This window comes from Aedes aegypti, unplaced genomic scaffold (assembly GCF_002204515.2).
Source record: "Aedes aegypti strain LVP_AGWG unplaced genomic scaffold, AaegL5.0 Primary Assembly AGWG_AaegL5_hic_scaff_476_PBJ_arrow, whole genome shotgun sequence".
Taxonomy (NCBI): domain Eukaryota; kingdom Metazoa; phylum Arthropoda; class Insecta; order Diptera; family Culicidae; genus Aedes; species Aedes aegypti.
Window position 1 is genome coordinate 64,402 of NW_018736147.1, and position 16,725 is coordinate 81,126.

At 36.0% G+C, this 16,725-nt stretch overlaps 1 protein-coding gene across 1 annotated transcript in view; it reads right to left on the reverse strand.

Annotated features, from left to right (window-relative positions):
* LOC110681150 (enolase-phosphatase E1) overlaps positions 1 to 16,725 on the reverse strand; it is a 45,810-nt gene that overhangs the window by 17,200 nt on the left and 11,885 nt on the right. Inside the window, exon 2 of the mRNA XM_021856918.1 lies at positions 1,935 to 2,090. Coding sequence (XP_021712610.1) covers positions 1,935 to 2,090 — 156 coding nt within the window. The remainder of the gene's footprint in view (positions 1 to 1,934; positions 2,091 to 16,725) is intronic.

A 16,725-nucleotide genomic window follows, 5' to 3' on the forward strand; every position in this document is an offset into this window, starting at 1 on the left:
TGAAGAGTAATGTAATCCGCTTGAAATTATTTTGGTAAAAGTAATTTTGCATGAAGCAAAAATATGAAATATTTTTCTTTTTAAAATTTTCGTCAATGCGATTTTTAGTTATTGATTTTTTCGGCTGTTTATTAGTATGGATATGTAGCTCAAAGATGTATAACGAAACAAAATACACTTTTTAGCAATGAGGAAGTCATGTCCGCGATAAAATATTATTCTCGTTGCAGAGCAAAATCAGCACTGCTGGTCGGTTGCCAAATCATTCCATTTTACTTCCGCTTATCTCTCTATATAGGATCACTAAACATTAGTAAACATTGGCTTTGCAAGACACTGTTGAACCCAATTCAACTCGATCACGCTCACCAATACCACTATCAGGAAGAGCTAACATCAGGCGTTGCAGAATTCGCTCTCATTTGAGAATGAAGCACGATCAAAGCAAGCAAAGAAAAACATCCCATCTGTTGCGGTCCACGATCGTCATTGTATCGCAAGGTGTAACAAGTCTGATAAATGGAAGCAGCGAGCGAGAGCCCCAATGAGAGAGCGATGATAAAATCCATTTTTCTCGCTTGTTTACCGTTGGGGATAGGTGTTTTTCTTTACTGGCACGATAAACAATCCACGAACTTCCAATAACAACAGTGTCCCCCAGGCTTGGAGCATGTTTAGAGGGGTTTTATCATGCACTACTATCCCCCCAATCTGATCAAACTTGTAGCAGTATACGATAAACAGTCTCTCATAATGTGCAGCATGTTATGATAGTTACAGAGAGCGATACGTGAGAGATTCTCTCAATTTTCTCAGGATTCAATCCCTGGCTAACATCAATCTTTATGGTAGTGGTGTTAGGTTGCTTGAGCGGGCTAAAAAGGGCTCAACAGCAACGTTTCTAAAAAGCTCAAGACCTCTAATATGAGTGACAGCTCTCAAGACAATATGAGTGACAGCCGTATTTACTGCATTCCAGCACTCGGCATCCGCACACATTCTCTCTATTATATTGTCGGGGGACGTGTCCCCTCCGCATGTAGTGAGCATGCGACCTCTCAGGGTTTATTCACATATTTCATAACGCTAAAAATGACCGTTTTCGACACCCACCCACCCCCTCGTAACGCTTTTTGTATGGATGTTCTAAATATTGTATATGAGCCGTAACATCATGAGGACACCCACCCACCCCCTTCAGCGTTATGAAATTTGTGAATGAGCCCTCACAACAATGAAACGGAGGCAATCGAATACGACATGCTCCGCTGTTTCCTCAACACTAAAGATTGATGTTAGCTCTTCCTGATAGTGGTATTGGTGAGCGTGATCGAGTTGAATTGGGTTCAACAGCGTCATGCAAAGCCAATGTTTACCAATGTGCCCCTTTGAAATGTTTGTCCAGAATTGAAAAAGAAACTTTGAATGCATATTTCATGCGGTTTTTCTCGTATTTTTCCCTGTCAATCTGCTGATTGTTTGAATTCAGCCATTTTTACGAGTTGTTTTTGAGATTTAAAACGTTATGAACCACGTAATAGACTGTACAGTTTCGAGCACGAGTATAAAACAACTAAATAAACAAATAGGAATTATAAATATGCTACAGAATCTACAAACGAAAATTTATCAATGTTTACGTTTTGCAGATAGGTCCTTTTCAAACGTTTCACCAGATATTATCCTGTGAATAGGGCCCCCTTAGGCGAATGGTTAAAATCCGCGGCTACAAAGCAAAGCCATGCTGAAGATGTCTGGGTTCGATTCCCGGTCAGTCCAGGATCTTTTCGTAATGGATTTGTTTTTGACTTCCCTGGGCATAGAGTATCATCGTATCTGCCATACGATATACGAATGCGAGATTGAACACTACGCTGAGATGGGTGGTGACGTAATGCCGAAAAAATATGACGATTACAAGAAAAAAAACTTACTCCAGCTGGAATGGTCACTACACCTTCGACCTCGGCTTTCTTGTCCTCGTCGGCTTGTTCGCGCAGAGCAGCAACAACCGTTTTTGTCGCATCCTCGCTCCAGTGGTTCTTGAGGTATTCTTCGACGTGTTTCAGCGCGTAAGGGAATAGTACATCCTGCAAATGAAATAAACAAGGAGAAAGGGAACGTTTTAATTGAAGGGTAAATAACTAATGTATGAAGCAAGCAATATCAACAGGTGCTGTTGCATAACCCGAGAACAATTTTAGCACGATCGGATACAGTATTTAACAGTTGTCAAGCGATATAAAGAAGTGAAGGCGCCTGGCTTATTAGAAACCGGAATAGCAGCCGTCACAACAGGCAACTGTAAACGCGAGGCTTTCATTGTGCCATCTCTTTCGGTGTTCTCTTTATTACGTATGCATGGAATGAAATAAAAATGTAAAGTATCGTCGCTCCAAAGTTGGCGGCATAATAAACAATAACGGTATTCTTTCCAGAAGCAAACATTTTTAGCACTTGAACCAACAGCTTCAACTGTGCTTCGCATCTACTATATCACAAGGCAGCGCCCATTTATTACGCCACGCTAAAATTGAGCATTTTTGGACCACCTCTCTCCCTTCATTACGTTTTTTAATTATGAACATTTCTCAATACTGTATGTGTCGTATCTTTGGAGTCCATCCCCTTCCCCTTCGAGCGTTACGTAATTTGTGACGGCGCTCAAGGTGCATAGTCGGATTTACGAAGGCGAATAAGTCGATATAGTTTTAGTATGATTTTGACTTTTTATGTATGTATTTCGATGCCTAAACAGTTATGCATTCTTCTACCAAATGCTTGGTTTTATTTAGGAGAGAGCAGACTTCAATGTTTTCGCAAAGATCAGCACGAACCTGAAAGTGACACACTGAATATTGGACTCTTATACTGGTTCGCGATCCCCGATTGAGAGAGAAGAGTTAAATTGGAAGAGAACATAAGACGACATCGAACGACGCATATTTCGTCGTAATAATTCGTAATGGAGAAAGCATCTGCTCTGTTCTGTAGGGGCCCAGCGGTAAATGCGCAGCTATTCAGCATGACCATGCTGAGGGTCGTGGGTTCGAATCCCGCTGGTCGAGGATCTTTTCGTAAAGGAAATTTTCTCGATTCCCAGGGCATGGAGTATCTTCGTACATGCCACACGATATACACATGCAAAAATGGTCAATCGACAAAGAAAGCTTTTAGTTAATAACTGTGGAAGTGCTCATAAGAACACTAATCTGAGAAGCAGGCTTTGTCCCAGTTGGGACGTAAAGCCAGAAAGAAGAAGAAAGCATCTGTTCCATTTCTTTTACATTAGAATTTTGTCTAGTCAAGTGTTTTTGGCTATGCTTGCGTAGGTATACCAATTGCTCTCCGAGTAAATTTCAACGTTTCTTCTATTAAGTTCATCAAATGTGAAGAGGATTTCCATCATTTTTGCTTTTCTCTACATCGCATACATTTCGTCGCTGAATGTAGGTATCTCTTAGAAGGCATCGTGTTACGAATATGCATGCATGAATAAGAGGTTTTCGAAAGGCAGATGTTTCCTGATCGACGTCATGGGCGACGAATATACATCAGCAACAAAACGAATAAGTGAAATGAACTGCTCGAAAGATTACTAACCTTGAAGTGGAGGATAATGGAAACTAATCCTGGGCCACAAGAAGAAATAAATTAACTGTTTAATGGAAATATTCAATAAAATCTCAAGCATTTAAAGCATGCGGTAAAAGGTTGCTAAATTCGTTTACATTTCGCTATACACCGCTCAATTGGATCTTGGACTAATTGATTACCAATTAATATTGTTTTACATTTTTTTTAACCCTTTCTATCCCATGGTAGCACAAGTCCACTGATTTTCTACGAACGCTAGCTACGAATTGGTACGTTTAGCTCGATAATGATTAGAATAAATTTATATGCTTATTTGTCTCATCAAACATCGAAATGAAGGTCAAACTATTTGAAAACAATAAAAAATGTTTATAGTTACTTTTTTTTGTATGGTATTTAGTTGGAGCTACATGACAGCTTAACTTGTCAAGGCGATCTGGCTTTTGCCAAGTTTCCCCTCTACCAGGACCAATACTCAGACGGACTAGGCTATGGTGCCCACATGAAGTTTTTTTTTTTTATTAGTATTGTGACGTAATAATTTTTGAAAAGTACCCATTCTTGTTAGCAAAATGCAAACTGATCGTCATCAACAGTGTTGTGAAAAACTCAATTTCTCATAACTCACGCTTGAGATTTTTCATGCTTGAGTTGTCAATCACGCAACTCAGCAGTCAAAAAATCATGGTGAGTTGGCTCACTTTTTAACTCATTGTCTCGTTTTTCCACAGTTTACTCACACACGGCAATAATTTCTTGTTAGTCTGGTAAAATTATAGTAGGGTAGATGTACCAATAGTGGAGGTACTAAGCACGATTGAACTTCATTTAACCGCCTTAATTCAAGAAGCGCAATTCGCCCCCTTGATGCTACAACTAGATAACTCGAAATTTGAAATTTTTGACTTCAATATGTCAAAACATATCACTATCATAATCTCTGCGATTAACCATCACCTTGTTAAACGGTCATACTTTCAAAGTTGCACATCTCAAAATTTTGATTTTCGAGTTATCTAGTTGTAGCATTAAGGGGACGAATTAACGCACATGTGGATGTTGTAACGGGAAGTAACGCCCATTGACTTAATGAGAAATATGAATTCATCGTAGTAATCCACGACATGTCAGTGAAAAATAATACCTCCACTATTGGTACACTGTTCCTTTAGTTGCGGTATATTTTTAATTTGTGTTCCTATAGTTGCGGTATCCGTTGTTTTCTTATGGGATCCTCCACTATAGGAACACTTTACCGCAATTATTGGTACAGGCAAGAACAGTTTTAGTCATTTTAGTGATATTTCATCAGTTTTAAAGCAATTTGAACGCTCTTTTCAATTATTCCGTATATCAACAAGCCAATACGTCGATTGGCTGTGTCGGTTCTGTGGTTAATGCAATACAATCAGTGAAAACGACACTACCGCAGCTATAGGAACACCCACAAATAAGGGAACACTTACCCTAATCCTTTCTAACGAAAACAACAACATTCGAGTTTTACGAGTTTTTGACGGGTTTTGCGACTGAATCATTTTTTACGGTTTGAGTTGATTGAGTGATTTTGCTTCAAAATCTTAAGTGTGAGATTTTCGAAGCAGATCTCTAATGAGTTTGCTCTCACGGGAGAGCGTATTGATTGATACCATGCCCACACAGTTACGGATCACCCACAGTGTCGGATCACTTTGGCGTTCAACATCAGATAACTCGCTCAAAACATAAACGTTGACGTAAAACATATTTTTCCCATGTTATAATATTTGTCTTCTACCATTTGAAATGTTAAGCACAACATTCAACCGCTAAATAATGGTGTATTTGACAAATGTTTAGTTGGTACTACACAGCTATCGTTATATGGTCGTTTTGTGTAAGAAGTGCCGTCAGCATTCATAAGCTCCCACAGGTGTTAAAATTCAAATGTTATAGCATAAAATATGCTCGTTCGCTTCGATTTAGTATGAATTCATCTTTGGAAAACATTTTTCTTGATTGTTGATTCTAAATACCGAATATTAGCACTTCTAATTAGTGATCCATAATATGGACCAGGAAATGATTGTTTACCACGGTTATGGATCACTTCCAAAGAATGTAGATTGCTGCCATTTTAAACATTGGATTCGACATTTTCAGACAATAGCACTAAGGATAAAACTAATAAAACATCAAGGTTTGTAAATTTCATTTTTTAGCAGACAAAAATGGGTGGAAAACTTGGTGTGGAGCGAAACCAGTACATGTCTCAATTACTACAATGCAGTATCACAAAAAAAATGGCATTTTCCCCTTGTTTCCAGTTCTAACACTGCTTTTTTTGCAGTAATAAGTGACACATTGTTAACTTTCGCCAAATCATGCAATATAGATGCATTGAGTTGAAAATCTCTTGATTTTGCGCAGTGATCCGTAATATGTCACAATTTGATCCATAATATGAACATTGATCCATAATATGGTTTTCAGAAACCGATACAATTTTTATTTTTTATGCAATCCTATGTAAATATTACACTCAAAACAGTTTACTAACCGAAGTTCCAATTTGAAACGATTCAATTCGTGCTTTTTAAATTACAATTTTACGTTTTCCATGTCGTTTTATTGAATTTTATAGGTTGGACTCCACACTAGTTGATCCATAACTGTGGGGTCATGGTATTTGAGAGTGAGTCTATCAACACTGGTCACCAATAGTATTAATGTCCACTTCGAATAGATTAATTATTTGAAATGGGCATCAATTCTATCAATGACGCAAAATGTCCGTTGGATCACATCCGAGATATTAGTGCGTCTATGCCATATAAATTATGACGCGGCTTTAAGCAAAAATGCCAAAATGTGATACCACCACTACAGGTTACGCCTTTGGTTTCCATCATATGTGCACATGGATTATGCCCTCCCATCGCGGCAAGGTCGCATAACCAAGGGGAGGGCTGAACTATTGACAAACAATCAAAAATGTGTATAGTTAATTTGAATAATATAGCTTATTTGCAACAACTTTATTCAAGCACTTTTTTTAGAAATGCCATCTTGAAGGACTGTTAAACCAAGCTGTGGGAAAGAAATGTTTAACCATCATAGGCCAGTTAGTATCACTTTCGAAGAAAATTCCTTATGATTATAATTGATTATCTCAGTGATGGGATTCGATTCCAGGTTCGGCGTGAGAGGAAATGCGTTATTAAAAAAGTCGTAAAAGCATTTTACGAAAAGATTTTTTCCATACAAACAATATTCAACATTATGATTTACACTGGTTTTAACAGCCTAGGTTTTTTCACACGGTATCGCGTAAAAACGCGTTATTTCAAAATCGACATATCGCATTGTTTCATAAACCGACATAAAAAACCTTCGTCAGAATTTTGTTTCCTAAAAAATAATGTTCTACATTATGATTCGTATAATCATGAAATGACGAAAAACATAGTATTTTTTTTTTATTTTTTTTTTTATCATTTGAAATAACGCTATTTTTTACGAGGTACCTCGGCCGACGTAAAAAAAACCTTAATGTATTTCATTATGTAAAATGCACTTACTAGGAGATATTGGAACAATGCCACCCTGGCCTTTTAATATTTAATACTATGTGATCAATATCACCTTTTTATTCAATTTTCAATCGATAACACGAAAATCAAATCGAGTTTTCAACACCGTGAATGTTAAGCACCATAGAAAAGTCCATCTTGCATCTTGACCAGTAACAAGAGCTTCGTATGGTATCGTTACACTACAGCACATAGAAAGGAAGAGGAAAGCGAGCAGGTAAATGAATTGCGAAACGGTGGAATGAGAAAAACTGGTTCCTGGGGCTATTGGTCTATTTTTAGCTCCCGGAGCCTACATACTCGAGCGGTCATTGATGCCCTTTTGCTGTGGGGAGGTGCTGTTGAGCCATAAGTTGCACGAAAAGCATGCCGTAAGGGTAAAAATTCGAATGAGAAAACAATTACATTCAATTTTTGAAGCAATTATTACCGATTTGTACTACACAATGAAACAAAATTCGTGTAGAAAAGCATTTGAAGATGATTATGCCAAACACCGGAACAGTCCATTGACTGATTTGCATTGACATTCGCGAGACGCTATTTCATAATAGAGCAAAATTTAGCCCGACCAAGCAAAAATTGAGATAGCAGCATTTCGTACTTTCAAAGAAACCTCCTAACTCTTCGATAATCCAAAATAATCGAATTGCTTGCGTAGCCAATATTGAAAACATCGAATAAATACCGAACTTCAAATTAAAAATGAACCCCGATGGTTTTTCACGAGGTACCGTTCAAATTAACGGGGGTGCACGGTATTTCAAAAAAAAAAAAGTCTATCGTTATTCTTGAGTAACATTCATCATTATCTACACACCAAATTTTCAATCAATCTTCCAGCAATTTCGTTTGCTGAAACCAATCCAGCAATACACAATTTTACTGATATACAGCTTTTCTGAAATTGTTTACTGAAATTCAGCAATCTAACTTGCTGGATACTTGTCATCACCATCAGTTTTGCTGATGTTCAGTAATTTATATGACACATGATTGATAACCATGGTTGCTGCAGCAAACCATTTGAAATTTTGCTGTAAACCAGCAAACATTATTGCTGAACTCGTATCAGCAAACTATTTTATCTGTCACCCGAAAAATTTAGAATAAGAAATATCAGCATGGAGTTTAAAACATGTTTACCCGAACATTCATATATTTATGTATATTTTTCGTAATATCGTATTTGGTAAGTACTAAACATTCACTATGATATCGATGGTTCAATAAATATCAAAATATTTATTTCTAGGTGGCAACATTACCGTTACGGTAGACGGTGTCCACTTTCCCCCAGAGCGCAGAAAATTGCGTTTATCTTTAAATAAATGTTTATCACATACAACGCATTCGCATTTTATATTGTTTTCTATGACAACTTTTACAAATATTATCTAAAATTTTTCATCTACCGGGTGCTGGCGATCTGCAATTGCTGGAAATCAGCAAGAAATCCCACGAGAATTACAAATAACCTAGTGCTGATTAATCAGCAAATTAAAATTCGCTTTGCTGAATGGTCAGTAACCCAGCTGTCATTTGGATGAGAATTTGCATTGCTGATCAGTTCAGCAAATTTTATTTTGCTGGATCGATTGCTGACTTTACAGCACAAAAAAAATCAGCAAAAATTTGCTGATTTACAGCAATAAAAATTTGGTGTGTAGTGTATAGCCCATTTGTTGCATACTGCATGGCGTTTAGTGCACCCTTTCTAGCATTTAATCATTAGGGCCCATTCACAAATTGCATAACACTGAAGGGGGTGGGTGGATGTCCTCGAAATGTTACAGCTCAATCAAAGTTTGAGGAATTTCTTTACAAAAAGGTGTTACGAGGGGGTGGATGGGTGTCAAAAATGCCCATTTTTGGCGTTATGAGATTTGTGAATGAACCCTTAGCTAATAAATGATTTATCACTAATCAATGATTAATCAATAATCAATAACTCAATAATTAAATAACTTAGGAGATGCTCTAACCCAGGGTTTCTCAACCGGTGGTCCGCGGACCCCTAGGGGGCCGTGAAGAGCTCTCAGGTGGTCCGTGAAGGCATTGAGAATAAGTGTCATTTCTCTTGATATGAGGAATCTGTTCCTTATATGTTAGGCGCCGTCCACAAATTACGTAACTCTTTAGGGGAGGGGGAGTAGGTTCAAACGTTTGGGCTCATACAAAATGATGAAATTTTTCATACAAAAAGCGTTACGGACGTCCAAATAACAGCTTTATAAACTTTAATTTAAAAAATGGGTTCAAATTTGAACCTTGACGCTTTTGATCATGGTTTGACGTTCACTTCGTCGACAAAAACGCCACAGGGGTTCAACTTTTTAACACTGGAGTTGTTCCTATCTGACATACCAGAAGGGCAGGAAAACAAAATACACCCAAAATTTAAGTATAAACCAAGGGGTGTGACAAAATTTCTGAAATCTGGAAAAATGGTTTTTGGCCGTAAACAAACAAAATGTATATAAATAATTAGTAAATATGTGTTTCTGATCAAAACTTGAGTGTTTGGTACTAAAATTGGGACAGGGCTATAGGGCTCTATTGACTCCTGGGAATATGTTTGTTGAGAAGCTAGTGGGATTTGGAATATTGAAGGAAGTATATTCTTTGCACTTTTGTTTCACGTCGGCAGGATATTTTGAAAGCTACTGAGCTCATATTTGGGCGGATGAGAGAAATTCAACATCTTAAGGTGACACAGTTTGGAATCAACTCTTAAGATTGCACTGAAACTTCAAAGGCACAAATCTCGCGAAGAAAGCATCCAACAACAGTGAACTTTTTATTTTGGCTTTGTGCACTAGCAGAAAGCTTAAAATAAGAAGATCAGGAACGTTTGCCAACTATTTCTCCAGTTTTGTGCCTTTAAAAACGTGAGTAGGGGGAGAAGTCGGCCATTGTGCCGGCCATCTTTGGATTCCGAGATGTTTCACCTTAAAGTGAATCGTTGTTGTCTCAAGTTTTTCTTTACTCTATTTTAAAACCGGACATAAATGCGATTCACTGCAGAATTTCAGACCCTCGGATGGAGAAAAATCCACAATGTTAAAGTGAAAGATGAAGTAGTAGCCAGAAATCTACATTCCTGGCTCAATCATTAGTAAACTCCTCCAAAGGATCTTAGCAGGATTATTGCATTTGGTTGATTGCATTTGATTTGAAGAACATTCACCTTTGAGGGTCCGCGAGACGTCTGTTAATCTTCAAAGGGGGTCGCAGCACCGAAAAAGTTGAAAACCACTGCTCTAACCACATTGAAGTATGCAACGAATATGTTATACACTTGAAAATGATTGGCTGTACTCATGTTCAAAAAATAGATGTCCGGATCGAAAACCCTTTTGTATGATTTATTTCACAATCATCAAATTTTTAATTATAATCAACTCACGGTGAAACACCACGGAATCCGAAGATGGCTATCACAATGGACGACTTGTGTCCATACTAAAGTTTTCAAAAACACCTCAATGATGAAATAGTAAACCATCGTTCCTGATCTTCTCATGTTAAGTTTTCTTCTAGTGCACAAAACTAAAATAAAAATTACAGTATCATTTATTGCTTGCTTCGTAAGATTTGGATTTGAGCCTTTGCAACATCGAAGATGAATTTCAAGCTGTTTCACCTTAACGCTCTGAGTTGTTAAAGTTGTCTGCCAAACGCCAATTTTGAGTTTTCGAAATAGATTTTGCAAAATTTAACCTTATTCTTATTCGTCAATGGAGTTGAATGAAATGTATTTTGGGTAACTTCATAATGAGCTTATAATGACTAAGCCTTAGTAATTTTTCGTTTTTTGAAATAACGCGGTTTTTAAGGCATTTTTTTTAATAACGTGTTTTTTACGACGTAAAAAAAACTTAGTTTATTCACTATTACTGAAACATGTTCCATTAATAAAATAAATGATTTTTCGAAAGATTCGATGATTTTATTATTCTGAGATTACTTTTAACGTGCAATAGAAGAGAAAAGCTTTTGAATGAATGGCGTATTCAGATATGAAAAATGAGCTTCCGTTATTTTTTGGCGATTGTTTATACCTCAAACCCGTTACTGTTGCCTCTATCACTGACTCAGACGCCCAAATTGATGATCCAAATCGAAACTGTCGTGCAGCAAAAACTAATCATCCAAGATAAGCATAAAATGAAACTCAAGTATTTAAAAATGGTGATGCAAACTGAGTTCCGTGGACGAGCGATTAGTATTCGCTACTATGCACACAATCAGTAAATATAACCCGGTCGCGGAATGCTTTTTGACGTTGATACCCATCTTAGAACACTCGAAAGATAATTAGCATTGCCGTATAAATTTATTATTCTAGCAAATCGAGCCATCTAATCGGTGAACACTAATGCATTCATGAGAAATACAGTGCGACCAGAGCGCCACCGTGTCAAAAATCCGTTGGAATAGACACCCATACCCCGGTCATCAGCCTATACATTTAGATCGTCTTCTTTGCAACCATGACTCCCGCCACTAGTCACAGCGCAAAAGACTGAACATGTTTACTCATGTACAAAACCGGTTTTACCACGACAACCCTCCAGACATAGAACCCAATAATGCCGGCCGGCCGGCCGGTAACCGACGTCAGTGCGAATTTTCATGCTTTTTCTTGCTTCCAGTATATGTCTCAGTTCTCAGGTTCTCTCTACCGGAACGACACACGCTCAAAATCGTTCAAACATCCATGTTTTACCAGATGTTTCTTACGACTCAAATCACTTATAATAAACGAAATATTCGATCCGTTTCATTTACAAAATACGATACAAAATATTATTTTGCGAGAAATGAAATGAAAATATGGAACTCTAATTTTCGATTCTAAACAGGGAGCCGGATCCTATTCTTGACACTTTTAATTGACCCTGGTAGGTTTTTTTAAGCTACTGAGCTCATGTTTGGTCCCAATATGCGTCGTATAATATTGTCTACTAGTATGAATTTTTAAAAGACACCGACCGACACGTTAATGCTTCCACAATGCACTGGACGATTTGCCTTTTGAAAGAGGCACCACATTAGACAACGGACTAGCATGCAACCCCTAGTGACACAATCGAAATACGTTTTCTGTCGAAAAGTTTTCCGGGTGAAGCTGGAATCGAACCCACACTCCTTGACTTGATGCGGCTAAATGCTAACACTAACCGCACGGCCACGAAGCCCACACGACTTACGACTGTACTTCTCGCGGAACATTACTAAAGGACCTATGTACAAATGAGAGATTCTCTCCTCTCTCGTTCTCTTTCGATTATAACAGTGGAATACTAAAGATTTTGGGAAGTTTTTCACTATAGATCGAAAGTCAATTTCCTTGACTAGCGTTTCATACAAAAAACGCAACAGAAGAAGTTAATGTGACTCAGTTATTAATGAAAGAGAAAGTAAACAAAGAGAGCCTCTCAATGTTAGATAGGTCCTTTAGTAATGTTCCGCGAGACTTATCATTTACGACTTAAGAGTGCGTCCAAGTAGTGCAAAATTGGAACACAATTCAACGTGATCATTCTTTAGCGTGTATATAGAGATAGTGTGAGAGAGGTGAGGATGCATGAGGAACCGGATTGAAGTTATCGTACGTTGCCAGCGCTAGCCAGTAAAACGAAGAACGAAGATGTTCCAAGCTTAAATTATAACACTAATGCGAAAAGCAAAATTGAAAAAAATCTCGATCTTTCAAAATGAGAAGAAGAACCGGTTTGATGTTGTTCATCCAAAAGGCTCAATAGCTCCAAATTCGCAGAAAGAGAAAGAATGCAGACAGCTCTCTATATCTCGATATCGAGGGGGCCACTAAGAACAGAACACGAAATTAGAGCAAACGCGGTTGAAGTTAAATCGAACAAGCCTATGAAAATTTTTAATATGATTATGAATCGCAATAACTCGATATAGGGGGTTCACTGTATTATGCAGGTAACAAGGAGAGAGTGAGGAGGGAAGAGAGTACGCATGTATGCCCTTGGTTCTAGAACTGGAACATGAAATTGCGTCGCACACAATTTGGTACCGTCGTCGGATCGGGGGTAAGAATGGGTCAAAAACGCGTACAGTGGCCCAATTTCATATTCGTACAGGATACTGTTTTCACTAACTTTATGTAAAAAACTGTTAAATGATGTATTAAGTTTAAAATACTGTATCCACATTGAAGGTAATAGGTGTCATCTATTATTTGCCAATCACAAACTGTTTCAATTTACGTTCATCTTTGGATTAATGAAAAAGTATTGAATTGGTGTCTACAATTCACCCAATTCCATATTTGTACACCTACCAAAATTCAAACGTACAACAATAAAAACTAAATTTAAAAGCTCTAATTGATTGATGAAGTGATTTATTATGATGTTCAAATGTAGTGAAGTATATTTGGACAATTTATTAGCGGACATATAAAAAATTTAGGTAAAATTATGAGAAATGCCAGTTTTCCAATGGTTTTTGCAATAAAATCCAATAATTCGAACGATAATTTTCATTTTTGTCATTGGATCCAATCTATTAATTATACTCGTGAGCTCTGATAGAAATTTAGTTGAAATGTATACAGTTTACAGAAATCATAAACTGATTTTATCTCTTTTGAGTTCAGAAAATTGTTTTGCCATAACTTCAAAACTCTTCTAAAATGATATTTTTAATCAATGTAAACCAAATTTTCATTCTAAACAACAGGTAGATGTTAATTTTGAACTTGTCTGAAAAAAGAATTTGAATTACGAACTTCGTTTTACAATAAAGTACCCTAAACTACGCTGTACATACCTCCACATATTGATGGTATGGCAATATTCAATTATCTTTGAATTTCAAATTTCAAATTATATTCAAAATAGCACCCTATTTTCCAATTTATTGATATTATAAGAAAAATATAAAATAACTTGAATGAGCAGAGAGCATTGATATACTTTTTACTAGAATATATCCTGTTGTTATCATGATTAAAAAAAAAACGTTTGTGTTGTGGTTATGGCAATAACATTTATTCTATATATCTCTATAATCATGTGTGGTAGTGAAATCTAAATTGAAAATAATAATTTCGCAATGTTTTGATAGGAACGTTAACTATGGATTATGTATGTCCATTTAGGAGCCAAACTGAGTGAAATTTACTACAATTTTTGGTTTTGTTATAATTGTTATATTAGCTAAGATCTAAAAGTAAAAGTTGTCGATATACACTCCTAGCTACTCTAAAACTGATTATATTTGTTGAAACTTGGGCAATATTCGCAATAATGATTCTCAAGGAAGTGATAATGAAAAAAATGTAAGTTATTGTTCCACTTAGGGTAATTTGCCCATTATTGCGGTATTCCCTATTATTGCGGTATGAGAATTGAACCCTCATTATTAATCGAAAACTCTGTTTTCTATGGATAATATTGATGATGATGCAAGCTTATAGTATTCCCAAGCTGTACCAGATTAATACTTTAAAAATTAAACGATTTTGATCGATGGAAGAACAGTTTTCAATGATGCATCAAGAAAAGCCTATATTTTTAACCAGTCTCTCTATCTACGGGCGGGTTTTCATAAGCTAAAATTTTTAAGTTTAGAACCAAAACAATCATATGTAGCGGGTATATCAGTTCAATATGGATGTATTTACATGATAGATATTGAATTTTGAAAAAAGTTTTATATTTTTGAGAAAAAGCATATACCGCAATAATAGGACAATGAAAATAGCTTTTTGCCTATTATTGCGGTATCTGTAAATCTCATTCGAAAATTCGATATTTCAATATTCATTTTAAATGTAATTGCTGGATACATTAATTATATTATTAGGATACTAATTTGGGACATGTTATTCTTACATTTATTTAGTCAAACCAAAGGTTTATGTTCATTTATACCCTGTTATTCCTCTTATTTACAAATATTTTGCAAACAAACACAATGTTTTACTTAGAAATCACGTAAACTGACTGAAAATCGTAACACATGCCAAAAATACGTTGAACAACTAAGATATAAGATGATCGCAAGGAAGCAAGCATTTGAAATTGTGTTGCTAGTGGAAAATATTTTTAAAAGCATCAAAATTGTAGGATATACTTAAGTCAACAAATTCATTTCTTATATAGCGACTAGTGGTCTCAGATGGAACAATCTTGTCTATTCACTTTAACATTGTCTACCTACGACGAAAGAGGAGACGAGACCGGCAGAAAATTATTCGATTCTGTTGATTTGTTTTCGAATCGTGACATAAACTAATGAATTAGTTTTCCTCATATATATGTCCAAAGTCACACAAACTGACAGTACCGTGCAGTGTCATTAACATGGAGGGAGCATAATTTCAATGCTCGAACATTGTGTGGTATTGAATGTATATTGAATGTAATAAAATCTATGATTTTTAGTATACCGCAATAATAGGACGGCACTACCGCAATAATAGGACAAAATACCGCAATAATAGGACAGAGGAAGAGCTTCAGATTTATGTCAAAAATATGTATATATGATTCCAACAATTACTTTTTTACTTTACTACACTCCAGATAAAGGATAGTTTTAACACTTAACATTACAAAATACTATAATATTTAGATTTTGGACACTGCAATACGATTTTAATTTCAACACTGTGCTTAAGTCCTCCATAATAGGACGGATACCCTACTTAAGTTTCAAATATATCCGCTTATAAATTTTCCAAATGTAACTACATCTGAACAATACAACGAAGAACTTAAGCAATCATCTAGTCCATTTAAAATTATTTATGAATGTTGTAATTTCTTTTTTGTTAGGTGTACGAATATATAATTGAGTCAATTATAGACACAAACTCAATACTTTTCCATTATTCCAAAGGTTTAAGCAAATCAATACAGTTTGTCATTCCAAACAATAAATGACACCTAACCTTCGTTATTGATAAAGTATATCAAAGTCCACGCACCATTTAATAGTTTTATACCAACTTGATATAAAAACAGTGCCCCGTACGAAAATGAAATTGAGTCACTTTGTTTCACACTCCAAAAATTTTTCATGTTCGAATCATTACAATAAACATATAGCTTTTTTCCATAATGATTTTCATATAACTCTTATTTAGAATTCATACAGATAGAGTTCATTACGAAAATCATATAACATTCAAACAAAAAGTCTATGGCTATAAAAATCCAATCTTAGCTGGTGTCATATACAAAATCATATAACTTTCGTGTGAAACTAAAATAAATTGTAATTGTTTCTTTGATAACAATGAATGAGTTATCAATTGGCATTTGCTATATTTGATTATCCAAAATAAAATTTCATAAATAATAAAATCGTTCAAGTAAATTTAAAATTGTTTATTTAGCATTTCTTCATTACAAAGGAGCGAAATTCATAAAATATATTTCCTTGATTTGAGAGAGACCTACTTCGTCATTCTTTAATCATTACATTATCCGGGTGTTCGCACATATTGAAGATATTCATCTACGTCTGTTTCAACAGTTCAGAGGGAATTTTGTTGCAGCATAGTTGG